This window comes from Hetaerina americana, unplaced genomic scaffold, assembly GCF_022747635.1.
Source record: "Hetaerina americana unplaced genomic scaffold, ioHetAmer1.1.p SCAF_3, whole genome shotgun sequence".
In the NCBI taxonomy this organism is placed as follows: Eukaryota; Metazoa; Arthropoda; class Insecta; order Odonata; family Calopterygidae; genus Hetaerina; species Hetaerina americana.
The window spans coordinates 108,541,767-108,556,529 of record NW_027286874.1 but is presented as its reverse complement, the minus strand read 5'-3'; the positions used below and the strand labels follow the sequence as shown (position 1 = coordinate 108,556,529).

Genomic DNA, 14,763 nt, shown 5'->3' with positions numbered 1-14,763 from the left:
CATCATCTGCATCCTCAGTTTTCTTCCTTCCACTGAAATGCGTGGATGTGTCACTGAAGTATTCAAAATAGAACATTGTGTTCCTTTATTTTGTGTTGCTAAGTTTGATATGCCATCGCCTCACTTGTGATTACCCTTTTATATATATATGTATATCGTATTCATAAGTTACAGACAATCGTAAAAAAACAAAGGAAATTATCTGTTTATTTTATTGCATTCTTACTGCTTGAAACACAGGGAGAACTTGCATTGCTCCGAGATACATAAAGACATTCCCCCCCATAAATACATAATTTGCATTTCTACAAATATCAGAATTTTTGGATAAAATTTGTAAGTTTTGATTTTCATTATAAAATAAAAGAATAAATACATTAAAATGACACTGCAAACTATTTTTCCATTTAATAAATAACAAATGCAATTAACTTGGAAAGGGCATTCCGAACAATTTTAACATTGAAATAAATATTCTCTCATGGATTTATAATGTCTACTAAATTATATGGTCAGTAATAAAAGTTAAAATGATTTGCAAGAGGTATTTTGACAGCATTAGCCATGACCGACATCGTTCACTTTAATCGGTTGCTGAACCATGTGCCCGCCAATGTGAAGAAGGGATGTGACTGACCTGTTCAGTTCTTTGAAATGCATTATCATCAGCCAAAAAGAAAGGAATCCATTAATGTGTAGATCCACATCACATTAACAACCCCAAAAAACTCATTTGACTGACAATAAAAACAAAACAGCCTAAACACATGCAGGAAAGAAATCTTGAAATAAAACCCTCACTCTAGAAAAAACATCATTTTGCAAGAGTATTATCATATGATCTTTTGTTTCATCACAATGAGACCACATAAAGAAGAGGCCCCTCACAGACCCAATTCTAGAGGGGGGGGGAGGGGGGCAGACCCAAGGAGATCTTCAAGAGCTCGCTCTCTCTCTCTCTCTCTCTTTCTCTCCCTCACTCTCTTCGCTGTTTTGTGCTCTCCCCCATTCAGCGACGGGTGGGGTCAAGGAGAGGGCATCACAGGGGGGTTGGGTTTTCTTTCTAGCCGTTTAGGGGGCATTTAGGACCAGTGTAGAGTTTGGGGTGGGGATTTTTGAAACGCGATATGGGGGGAGAGATTAGCTTATGACACCTGCTGAAAAAGAACCAGAGCTTTAATCAATACGAGTCAGAGAAATGTTTAAAGGCTCAGCATGCAAAAACAAACACTACACACTTATGCATGATTTTGATGCTGAAATACATTGCTACATAATTAAATGAATGAGAGAGGGAGCAAACAATTGTAAAATATACTATTTTTACCCAGGGAAGCAAAGTTCAAAGTCGGATTACTGAAAATTCTCACCTATACACCTCTACGGCATAAATCCAACTGTTGAAAACAGAAGAAGCTGCAATTTAAGTTAATTAGAACAAGGCTGAATTCTATAGAAACATTTCAAGCTCTCTAGTATAATTTCTTATTCACTCAGGAGACAACCTAATACAATGAAATAACATTCAGAATAGTCTCAAGTACCCCATCTACCAGCATCTAACACCACTTTAAAATTTAAAAAATTATTCAATTTATTAGTTGTAAAATGTGACATTATTATTTTATCATATTTTACATTACTCAGTGATCAATTAGAACTAAAAAAACTGTATGTAATTTAAATAAATACTTGATAATTATCAAGAGGAAAAGTGCTTTGATTAGTTATCCATTATGTTCGACTTCCACCACGTCACGCCTGAAGGTCCTCAATTTGTTAAAATCGGCTTATCTATCGGTTAGAAGAAATCACCAATAATGGTACCTTGTAATCTATTACTGTTTCACATTTTGCTCGCACAGTCCTTGGGCCACATAAATTTCAGGCAAAACAAGCGAAGGAGGAAAATCATCGCTTCCACTAGTGAAACATTATATCAAATGATTTGAAGCATTCTAAAAAGAATCCCACGACCCTAGTCCCATGATTGTATGGCAGGTTGGGGGCAGTTCTCATGCATACTTAATTCAAGAGGCCATCTTAAACATTTTCATTTTGTACACCTAGAGGAACTTCAACTTCCACACACCTAGAGGAGTAGTCCATTCAATCTTTGAACACTAACGTCTACATTTAGATCGCTATCTCCATCATCTCTTTCCTTGTCTTTAAAGGAAGAACTGCTCGATGGTTCTCAGCCTACTCCTTGAACTTTGAGCAGTAGCACTCCACAGAATCAACACATTCCTCATTACTTATGCCACTTCCTCCCATGATGGCGAAAAAGTCTTCAAGTTGCAGGCCTTCCTATGCACATTTGTAAGGTGGTGGTACTATATACGTAATATATATGTATTTCTTAATAAAATTATTGCTTTTGTTAATTTTGTTAATACACAATGTATTCATATACCTGAAAAATAACCTGTGCCCCTGGGAACCCTCATGACTGCTTGACATGCATGACAATCTTTTCTCTTAAGATCTCATGAGATTATTATCATGTTAACTTTTTATGAGACACTTAGTTTCTGTTATTATTTTGATACTATTTAATTGAAAGCAACCGTTTTCTATGTCTTTATGACACTCTCATACTACTTAAGGTTGAATGCCCCACGACTCCGAGTTTATTGGGAGAGATGCAGTGTATGTGTTAGGAAAGGGGCGACATCTCAGAGGAGCCTCTGCCTAATGCATATTAAGTTTCGTGGAAACTAAATGCACTAAAGTGAATACATTTCTGATTTATATGGGAATTCTTTCAATGAAATATTTAAAATCTGTCACTCAATCAGACTGAAAATAGTAATATTATCAAAATTTGTAATCAAGGCAACCATTTCCTAAGATTGAAGCAGTAAAGAATGCTCAATAGTTTTTCCAGGGTATCTGCTTCCACTTAAAGAGGCCAAAGTTATACCCCCGGCACACATAAGACACGCTGATTTTGAGCAATTAATCACTTCATTGTTTCAATCATCAATCAATATTCACTATCAATCTTTATCACGATATAAGAAGTCTTACTTAGAAGTCATATATACTATTTTCACTATTATGAATTGCTAGTGTCCATCAGGAATATATATACATGTGTGTGTGTGTGTAGTAGTAGTAGTAGTTTTGAGGGGAGGCGACCGACAGCTAAGGTCATTTGCGCCATAGGGGAAGGACAGGAAAGGATGAAGGGTGGAGAGAAACCCGGCGTCGGCATTAGCCTACTCTTTACGAAAGGCGCCAAGGGGTCCGCGGCTTAACGTCCCATCCGACGGATGGCGTACTCACTCAAAGTGCCCTCCACAAAGCACCTCAAGTAGGGATCGAGATACCTCTGAAAAATATTCAACACCGCCGGGATTTGAACCCGCGCCCTCAGGGTGGGAAGCCAGTACGGGTAGCCCCCGCACCATCTCGATCCCCCGTGTGTGTGTATAATGTACATATATGTGTGTACATCGTTATGTACATATATGTGTGTCTGTGTGCGCATTCATATACAGGTGTTTATACCCGATGTACAAGTATGAAATGCGGATTTCAGATAACAGATGGTGCACCAATGCAGTTAGAGGTATAAAGATTTGATACTCATGCCATTTTTTTATGCCATATCAACAAGTGTCAGATGCACACGATTGATAAATAGAAAACGCGTTGGCATGGTGTTGCATTGCTTGAAAAACGACAAGAATACCAAAAGAGGGAACAAAAGGTGATTTTTCCTCATGACAATGCTCCATGACACACAGTAAAACCGGTTCACAACACATTGGAAGCAGTCAGCTGGGAAATTCTATGCCATGCAGCATCATTCTTCCCAATTTTTAATTTTTTTAAAAATCCTAATTTTGTACTTGTACTCCTGGTATGAGCCGTCATCATTAGGCTTAACATTTCGATGGAGGCAGTTTGCCATACAAAAAACTAGAATGATGATTGTAAAATGCATGAGAAAGTGGAAATTTAGTCCCTGGTTCCCATACATTTGACACTCTTTCTCTATAAATAAATAAATAAATAAATAAATATATATATATATATATATATATATATGTGTGTGTGTATATATAGATTATATATATATATATATATATATATATATATATATATATATATGTGTGTGTGTGTATATATAGATTTATATATATATATATATATATATATATATATATATATATATATATATATATATATATATGTGTGTGTGTGTATATATAGATTTATATATATATATATATATATATATATATATATATATATATATATATATATATATATATATATATATAGGGGATGACCAGTTTGGGTTTAGGAAGGGGAGAGGTACACGTGATGCCATTGCAGTAATGAGATTATTAATCGAGAGGAATAGAGAACACAACCAGGAGGTATTTTCCTGTTCTGTAGATTTCGAAAAAGCGTTTGATAGAGTGAATTGGGTAAAACTAATGGTTTTATTGGAGAAAATAGGAATAGATTGGAGGGATAGGAGGCTAATCCGCAACCTGTACATGTCTCAGATTGCTCAAGTGCGGGTGGAATGGGGAGTCCAGTTGGGCAGTGTTAGGAAGAGGTGTAAGGAAGGGTTGCCCATTATCACCGTTGCTGTTCCACCTGTATGTAGAGGAAATGATTCAAGAGGCATTGGAAGAACTGGAGGTAGGAATGAAAGTGGGCAGGGATTTCATAATATCAGTTAGGTACTCTGATGACCAAGCTTTAGCTAGTCAGTCAGCCAAGGGGTTGCAAGCATTGCTGAGTGAATTGGAAATCCGGTTCGACAGATATGGGATAAAAATCAATATTAATAAAACAAAGATTACACGATTTTCTAGAAAGAAAAAGGCAAAGCTAAACATTAAAGTAGGTGGGCAAAAACTAGAGCAGGTAGAACAGTTTACGTATCTCGGTAGTGTTTGGCATGGAAACGTGGTCATTGCAGCAGGAGGATAGACGTAGACTGGAGGCTTTTGAAATGTGGGTGTGGAGAAGAATGGAGAAGGTGAAATGGACAGAGAAGAAAACAAATGAGGAAGTACTTGGCATGGTGGGAGAAGAGAGGGGTTTGTTGGGAGAAATCCTATGGAGGCAGGAAAAGTGGATGAAGGGGGTGTTGATCAGTACAGGGATGTTGAAGACTTTCAGAGATGAAGAGGGACCTGATGTAGAATAGGTGGCTAGATTGTGTTTTGTTTTGAGTAATAAAATATTTACTTGGTAGTTGTGTGCATCCACAAGCCTACCATAACTGGTAGATTACCCCAAAAAAAAATTATATATATATATATAAATATATATGTATGTATATATATATATATATATATATATATATATATATATATATATATATATATATATAAATATATATGTATGTATGTATATATATATATATATATATATATATATATATATATATATATGTGTATGTGTTTATATGTATATATATATATATATATTTATATATATATGCATGTATATATATGTGTATAGTAATATATATATATATATATATATATATATATATATATATATATATATATATATATATATATGTGTGTGTGTATTATTAATATAAAGAAAGCTACACACACTGAAAACTTACATTAATGCTTAAACATTTCAGTGGTCATACATCCTTCATCAATATTAGATAAGAGTATAAGTCTAAATACATAATTAAATTAGTCATGGAGTATTATCATAAACCTGAAAGCAGCACTCTTAATAATTATGCGGTAGTAAGAAACTGAAGCCACTTAAAGCCTTTACATTTGCATACGGAGATAATGTATCCATGTATCCTTATATTTTAAAAGGAGAAAATTAATTGAGTGATTACCCAGATCAACCAGCATCACTTACAAATTGTCACCATAGAACTCCTACCTGTAATAGAGTTTGTTATAACTTTTCTTAATAATATAATTTCTCAAGTTATAAAGATTCCTTTTCAATTTTTTATATAAAACCTTGGAGATTGTATAGAATTCTGAAAAATTAATGATGGTCAATGATTATAAAAGTGAATGGCACCCATTTAATCTAGTTAAGGTACCAAAATCTACAAGGGAGACTTAGTAAATATAAAACCCATATATGCTAGCAATTATGAGAAGAACTAAAAACTAAACAAACTGATAAATGCAAAGGCTAATAAAATTTATTTCCTCAACTAATTTTCATGGTTCATTGTACAGGAATTAAGGCTAGACAAGTCATTAGATATATAGCTAAGCACAATCCACTGACACTATATGCATAAACTGAATAAATTATTTAACAAGTTTCTGAGAGGTTAATAATAAAAGTAATATTCTCTCCGAGTAGATTGCAATAAGTTGCTTTCAAAAAATGGAAGCAACATATTAACAAAACTAAATTGAGAAAACTGATATATTTGATTTCACTATACAATGCCAGCATAATGAAAGTTTTAAACAATCTTCAATGAAAGAAAATAGCTACTGAGCTTATAAAATACTATTATATTGAAAATAATTAAAATTAATTAAATTAAAAATAATATTATGTTGAAAATATAATAGTTTAACACATTATTGAATAAAAAAAATGGCAATGACTTACCAATCAGCTTTGTGTGATGAGTAAGGCTCTGAGCAGATTATCCAAGGATTGGTACAATGACGATGACTTATGGCAGCATATCAGTATGACTTGGTCACAACATATAGAGTTGCTTATCATGATGAACATTAGGAAAGAAAAATGGCACAAAATCGCACCGCAAGGCTGGCACAGCAGCCAGGAAAGAACGTATCTCCAAAACAAAGTAGAAAAGGGCAATTTTTTTCAAGGGAGGGTGGTTTTCTGTAGGTGGTCAGGGAGGTTCCAAAAAGGTAAGAGAGCAAAGGTTAAAACTTCCAAACAAGAATAAAGAGCAGAATTCATCCTCATTCCCACCCTATTGCAATTCAGCTACGGTCCACTGGAAATGCTAAATAACTGAAGCATCAATGAACGAACAAACTTGAATGGATGGAATTTAAAAATAAATAGGATGCGCAAAATGTGAGCCAGTTAAAAGAAAACAAAAACCCCTGGCTGATATGATTAAGGGAGAGGGTTTAAGTATCTACAGGAAACAAAAAGGGAGTTTTCTACTTGACCTTTTGACCTAATGAAAGATAATGCTCAGCCCCATCACTTATGGCAAATTTTATTACCAGGCCACTATCACTATTTGCAACTTTTCTTTGTCTGCTAGGGTCATTTTAACAGTACATAATGAACTTTTACTGAAGGGATGCAGCTATGCTATAATATTGCTCACATGTAAAATATTTCCAGAAAAAACAATATAACATTGAACTTTTTCCAAATGTTCAAAATATATTGGCATATTTTACACCAAATATGTCTGCAGAAAATTAAGTATCACAAGCTTTTGAGAAATGGTGATAGGGAGTGGGGGTACGATAGAAGTTTCAGTGGTTTCTGTAAGTCATTTCTCGCCATGGATAATGTAGGCAATCACCCTAAATTCCCACAGATGAGGTTCTATAAACAATGGAGACACAAGCTTCGATTACCTACGTAAACCAAGCTTGAATGCTGTGGCCATTTCTTTTAAACCGCATTGACACATAATAGCAGCTGATAGGATTGAACTGTCCACGGGGCCATATTCCAGTGGGCACGGCTGGATTTTGCTCGCAAGAGGGCAAGTGGGGTTAGGAGAAGGCAGGGAGGGAGGGAGGGTGGAAGCAATGGGGTGTGGCCGTGGCAGGGGTGGCTGGTGGTGGCAGGGGAGGCATACCTGCACCACTGCACCACCCAGCCGGGTGGTGCTGCCCCCTCCTCCGTTCGCTCCAGTGCTGTCCACTGCTCTTGGAGCCACGTTCCAAAGTAGTTGGAGGACAAAGCCCCCAGCATATACGCATTACGCAAGGCCTGAAAGAACAAATTTACTTATCTAATAAGAAAATCATTTATCATGACTTAGGTTTCGATTTTACAACATCCCCTTCAGGTATACAATTTGTTATGCCAAATACCATATGCCTACACAGGTTTAGGCTGAGAGGGGAGCATAGAGGAGGAGAGGCAAAAGAACCATAACATTCCCATCTTACCAATGGACATGAACATTTCAGACTCATCTTTCAGCTAAAATGAATATTTTACACATTTTATTGGACTGAAAATATGCAAACAATGGCTGTCGTCTTTATCGCTTAGTTCAACTGGCAATAAAATGCATGCAGGTGTATGTTCTGTATTGCTACAGATATTTAATTGATCTGCATAACAATGGAATCGAGCATACCTGTAGATTGGCTGATGATGCCTTTTACCAGCCTAAGACCACGTCTTTCTTCATTAATCCCTTATTTGATACCTGTAGGTACACTTTTAGGGCTTCACAACAAATTTTCAATTTATATAGAAGAAAAAGTTTTAATAAATTCAACAGGTGACTACACTGAGTGCCAAGGGTCCGCCTTCACCTTCACAAGTTAGCTTGTGTTTATTTGATGCAGCTGAATGGCTGATTCAAAATTAGGCACCCAGTGGGGCAGGGGTAGTATGGTCTCATCATAATGCAACAATATCAGAGTGTAAAAATCATTTGTAGAAACAGCAGTAGTAGTATTTAGGGGAGGCGACCGACAGCTGAGGTCATTTGTGCCATTAGGGGATGGACAGGAAAGGATGAAGGGTGATGAGAAACCTGGCGTTGGAACTAGTCTGCTCTTTATGAAAGGCACCAAGGGGTCCGCAGCTTAACATCCCATCCGACCGATGTCGTACTCACTCAAAATGCCCTCCACAAAGCACCTCAAGTAGGGATCGAGATACCACTGAAAAATATTCAACACCACCAGGTTTTGAACCCAGGCCCTCAGGGGTGGAAAGCCAGTATGATAGCCACCGCACCATCTCGATCCCCAAATCATTTGTCTTGACAGGGATTCAAACCCAGATCATTCGATGTCCAGCCAAATGCTTCAGCAATAATTGCACTGTAATGCACGCTTAGCCGTTGAATTCATTAAAAGCCACTGTCGAGGCATCTCCTGCAGTTTCTTGGAATTTGTCAAAGGTAAAACACCATTGTGTTTTAAGTTGAATTTAATTTGGTGAACTGTGGTGCACCCCGCACCACTATGAATGTCTGTGACATTGTATGTATGGTATTTCTTCGCATCTAGCACCTTTAAAGCCCCCAAAATTTCGGAGTGTAAGAGGATGCCTCGGTAACTTCATTGGCTGAAGCACTCGACCCGACATCGAGGGATCCGGGTTCGAATCCCAGTCAAGGCACCACCATGAAATTGTTTCATTGTAATGCACATTTAGCGGATGACTCTGCAACAGTTACTGCCGCGGCATCTCCTGCAGTTTCTTGGAATTTGGGTCTCATAATGTTGCCCATTGGATACTTCACCCTGACATCAGTGATCAACAGGCACTTCAAGGTGAACAACACCCTCTCATTTGCATGCAACATTGCCTGCATCCATACCAAGAACTCAATCCTTTGCTATCTTATCTGTCCATTTCATGCCTTTCTTCTTCTCCACACCCACACCACAAAGGCCTCCATTCTATGCTTCAAATTCTGCCTCAATGACTCCCAAATCTCAATGAAAGCTTCCAAATCATACAAAAACTATACTTAATTACAAAGTTCATTTTTATTTAACATTTGCTCAATTAAATGATGCAAAGACAATGCACGGTAATTTTTCAGGGAAACAGGAATTTTACTTTGAACCTGAATTTAAGAAAATGGGGGGGAGGGTCAAAACTTACATCACATGTATGCATTTCTATTTTTGAAAAAGTTAAATTTGTCTTACAAAGAAGTTTGTGAGCTTCTTATGATGACTAGGTAATCCTGATTATTTATAATAATGGAAACCTCCCCACTTCATATTTTAAGATGAAAGAAACCAAGACTATAAATAATTTTTCAGATTGACTCAAGGGGTTTTCAATTATTTCACATTTGAAGTTGACACCTGGAGTGCTGGCAAAGCCACAAATCCCTTCAGTCAATCAATCAATGCAGGAAGAAGACAAAAACCTTTGAATCATCTTATTTAGATTGTAACTCTACAGTAATCTCAAATTCATGACAACACCATTTCACCTCACCTGCATTTCAATAGCAATTTCCTGGACAGGAGATATACTGTCTTTGCTCCCTTCTTGAAGGAACTCGACTTTGTCTGCAAGATCTTGGCAAATTTTCTCCACACTTGGATCAATCTTCTTCTCAAAGTCATCATGCTCCGCACTCGGAGGCAAGTTGATGGTCTCAGCTTTAACAAATGCAATTAGACCAGCCTTCTTCTGCCGTTTGGAAGTTTGTCCCTCTTCCACGGGAGTTGCGTGCTCTGCTGACCCACTCCCTCCAAAGCCCAATCCCCTACGCTCCCCCCCCTCTTCCCTTGACTCACGATCTGACCATAAGTGCGCCAACTTTGCCATGTTCTCCACCGCACTCCCCTGCCTCCCTGAACCCTCCCCACCACCATTCTTTTCTGCCGATGGGTTTCCTACCCTGGCCTTGGAGGTGCTCCCAACCTGGAGCCTCCTCTTTCTCCGGAAGGCACGGGAATCTAGCATCTCTTCATCCTCGTCCACGCCAATGGGGAACAAAGGTTTTGCCGACTTGTCGGCCACCCTTGCTCCCTGACTCTTGGATTCCTTGTGCCTCTCAACATCTTCGTCGTCCGAGTCCTCAGCTCCATAGGCTGCTATGAGTGAGAGCGGGGGTGGCTTCCTTTCCTCCTTCCCGGTTGCAGGCATCTTTGCCGCTGGTAATTTGTCCACTTCAGTGCTGCCATCACTCTTGGCAACATCCTGCTTCTCCTCTAATCCTCTCTCGTTTGCCCACGTCTCCGCAGAGGGAAACAACACAGTTTCCTTAGAGGACTCAAGCCGTTGAGGGACTTCACTTTTAGATGCTACTTTCCCATGGTCAGCAACACTGGTTGTGTCCTTGGCCAACATACCAGAACTTGAACAGCTTATATTACTTCCAACAGAACCAATGAGTGGGTGTATAGCTTTGGGCACGGTTGAACTCCCAGCAGGCCCTTCACTGGGCCCAGGTTTGGCCCGAGCAACATCCACGGTTGGTGGTGTTGGCTGAGTGAGAGTGGGATGGCTGTTGATGGTCACTGCATCACCCTTTCTCCTCTTTGGGGGAGGACGTGCTTTTTCCACTGATGAGCTGGAGAGCTCCTCTTCATCATCAGAATCTTGTGAGAAAGATGTGATCATTTCTATTTTCCTGTAAAGCAGAAACACATCATAAAGCGTTAGTATTTCATAATAGAACATCACAAAAGAGACAGGATGTTGGCACAAAGGTTGGAACCAACATAATTTTTTATTTTTCACTGGGATTGATATGCCAAGTGATCAAAAGGTGCCTGATACCAAAATAATTGCAAAAGTTTCTATCATGAATAAATGAAAAAAAGGTAAAAGAAGAGCAAGGAAAGCAGGACATGAATTGTGGTTTATGTGAGACAAAGATTTCAAAGATGCAATGAAAGTCTCCATATCCAGTGAATTAAACACTGTACTTTACATTTATGCCAGTGTTGTCCAAAAATGAAGGGCTCTGAGGACAGTTGAATGCTCGGGGCATTACCATTCCCATTGGATGGACACCACAATATTTGTGTTTATCACAACCATAGGTTACAATTTTTAAGACTAATACAACCAAATTGCTATTTTCATAAATGAAATAGCAACCACAAGTTGCCATAATATTTTGCTGTGAATTACCTAAATTCTCCAAATATACCTACATCTATTGTGGTGTTGAAATTAAACATTTGTTTAGATTAAACCCTCTCTCCTGCATAAATTCATTGCTTTCTCCCTGCGATCATTCCTTGTTCCAAAACCGTAGTCCTCTACTTCACTACCATCTCCTGTTTCCTTCCAGCTGTGCTGCAAAACGTCCTTATTGGATTATGATTGGATTATGTACAGCACAACGGAGGCCTAGATAGGTATATTGTACATGAAAGACTGAAAGATTTCAACAAAGCCAAATCTGACAATGACAGGTATTTTATAGAATGACTAGAACAACCTTTTTACTTATTTTTGAATGGAATTTATTCTCTCATCTCTCCAAATGTAAATTTATCCCATCCCAATCGAAGAAAATATTGACAATTTCATCTTTAGTATCAATTGTACTTATTTCTCGTCTTCTACTATTTACCTCTCCTGGAGTCAACCTCAAGAGTCCATTAATTCTGACAAACTCACAATACAATTTTTGGATACCACATTACTTTGCAGGGAAATGAGTGATTCACTTTTATCAGACACTTTGTCTTAATGCTCCACAATTTTTTTTCACACTTTATGAAGTTTCACGAAGGGCATGTCAGCATGAGTCCCAGGAAAATATAGGGAAATATATCACAACACCCAAGGGCACGATTTATATCAACTAATAAAAAGGCAATGGGGCTCTTCAAAAGGAATGACTGAGAACAGAAAATGGTTCCACTAAATAGAATATAAACATACAAAAGGAGTGAGCCATGTCCTTTGGGCAACCAGCTACACAACCAGCTAAAATATTGCCTCAACTACAAGGCATGAATATAAATTTGTGAACAGTTAATTATGACCCTGACATGGCACACACCAAATAAGTATATGATGATAGATATTGCTGCATGCCATCATTACAAGTGAGTTAGAATTGAGAGACTGCTGACTACGTGATATTGCGGATCCAAACAGAGAACGAGATTAATAAACGAGAGAAAAATCAAAAGAAATAATCCTAAGGACATTTTGAAGTGCATTACATACCTCACATGATGCATCATATTTTCAACAATAACAATGAAGGGGAAAAAGCAATGGTAGGCAGTGCTCATCAATGCGCAAGAGAGATTGAAAATGATCTATGAATTTAAAAAAAAAGACAAATCTCACTGCACATTGGTGGCAACAGAAGCCAATGGATGAGAGAAGAAGGTAATTAATTCACGTAAAATTGATTAGGTCATTGACAGGACTACCATTTCGAAAGAAAACTTAAAAATTAACATCATTTTCAGTTTGGAAATATTTATAACTCGAAGTGCCAGCTAGGGATTTTAAACAGGTTTAAATTTAAAGCTGAAATTTCAACATCTTTGAGTATTTGAAGGGGACCAAGGCAAGCTGACCGCCTGAGCATGTAAGGTGTCTATCCACGAAACGGGTATTACCCATCGTATGAGCCCTCGGTATCATTTGAACTGGGTATTTGTGCATCCGATGCTGCCTGAAGGCTTGCATGCTGTCGCCCTCCTGCTTGTCTGCCCGCAGAGGAAGTGGTTGCTTTCGAGGATGGCCTGTACGGATCCTCCTCGTCCTCTTCATCTTCCAGGCCAGGCACTTTCAGTTTTGAGGTACTTTTCTGTTTGAGCTGGAGGTAGGCCTGGTGATGAGGGGGCACCTGAGCAGGGGCAGCGGGATAACCTGGGTGCATCACCTGCTGCAAAAGCACATTCGGAACAAAACAAAAAAAGCGGTTAGCTTGCTGTACCTGCCACCGCAAAAATCAATGCGGCACACCTGCATAACTTCAGCGACAAGTTTAAATTTAAGTCTTGCTTAGAATGCATGTCAAGCCTTTCACTTGCCAAAATATTACCACAATATATTACCCAATAATAATAAAGGCTAACATAAATAGATGGCACCAAAGAAGCATGCTCGCCAGAGGTGGAGGTCAATAGCGATATGAATGCAGATGACGATGATAACAATAATACCAAACCAATCAACTAAAAATAACTCACTCCAACAAGCGCCTGCGCATGCCCCACTCCTGGCATGCCATACGGCATCTTCAGAGCATAAGCACTGGAGACAGCTGCAGCCGCAGCAGTTGGGACTCCTGGCATGACATGCGGCAGTGGCACTCCGGGCATAATTTGTTGAGAAACCATAGATTGCTCTGAAAAGGAAAGCACTTATATTTAAGGAAATGCACTATGATGTAACTATCTATGACTACAGGTTCAAGTGTCATTTAATAACAAAAAAATGAATAAAAAGTTGTTCACTCTTTCATTACAATGGCTAATCTTGTCTGTCAACGAGATCTTAAACTGAAAAGTGAAAAATTGCTTACTCAGCAATTAAAGTAAACTTTTGCAGTTCAAGGTAGAACAATCTTCACTATTTAATGCGTTCTCCTCACAAGCCAAATACCTTCACATGAGAATATCGGTGGATATGAGCAACTCTCTCACGTGACTCGGTTACGTTTTCACAATGAAGGCCTCAGCTGTTTCTGGATGGGCCTGGAGGAGATGTAGCTGGGAAGTTGCCAGCCAAAGCCCAGGACTGTGATATTCTGTCCATGCCTTTTCAAAAATGAGCACTTTCCACGTGCACAATATAAAAGGTAGAGTGTGACATCTTAGGGCAAGAGAAGCTAAGAAAGCCATCAATTGGACCGGTGAAAATGTTTTTGGTTTTTGCCCACTTATGAACAGATTTACTGTGTTTCTCATACTTGAAAAAAACTGCCAGTAACTATCGTTTTACATAAATGTTACTTTCATGGATGCATGACATTTTTGAATGTCGAAGTTTGCAACAGAGAACACTTTGACTTTGTCCAGGAGATTACAGGGTATCAGCACTTAAATGAAAATGCTCAGAAGATAATAGAAGATTCTTTCAGATGTTGGACTTTCTAATGCTTTTCGACGTTATTGTTGCCGACATATTTTATAAAAAAAT

General features: G+C 38.2%; 1 protein-coding gene across 2 annotated transcripts in view; it reads right to left on the bottom strand.

The window, feature by feature from the left end:
- LOC139690171 (formin-binding protein 4-like) overlaps positions 1-14,763 on the bottom strand; it is a 37,088-nt gene that overhangs the window by 16,512 nt on the left and 5,813 nt on the right. For both annotated transcript variants that reach the window (XM_071587445.1, XM_071587444.1), the window contains exons 4-7: positions 13,812-13,969; positions 13,236-13,504; positions 10,129-11,272; positions 7,784-7,917 (exon numbers count right to left, since the gene is read on the bottom strand). In XM_071587445.1, coding sequence (XP_071443546.1) covers positions 7,784-7,917; positions 10,129-11,272; positions 13,236-13,504; positions 13,812-13,969 — 1,705 coding nt within the window. The remainder of the gene's footprint in view (positions 1-7,783; positions 7,918-10,128; positions 11,273-13,235; positions 13,505-13,811; positions 13,970-14,763) is intronic.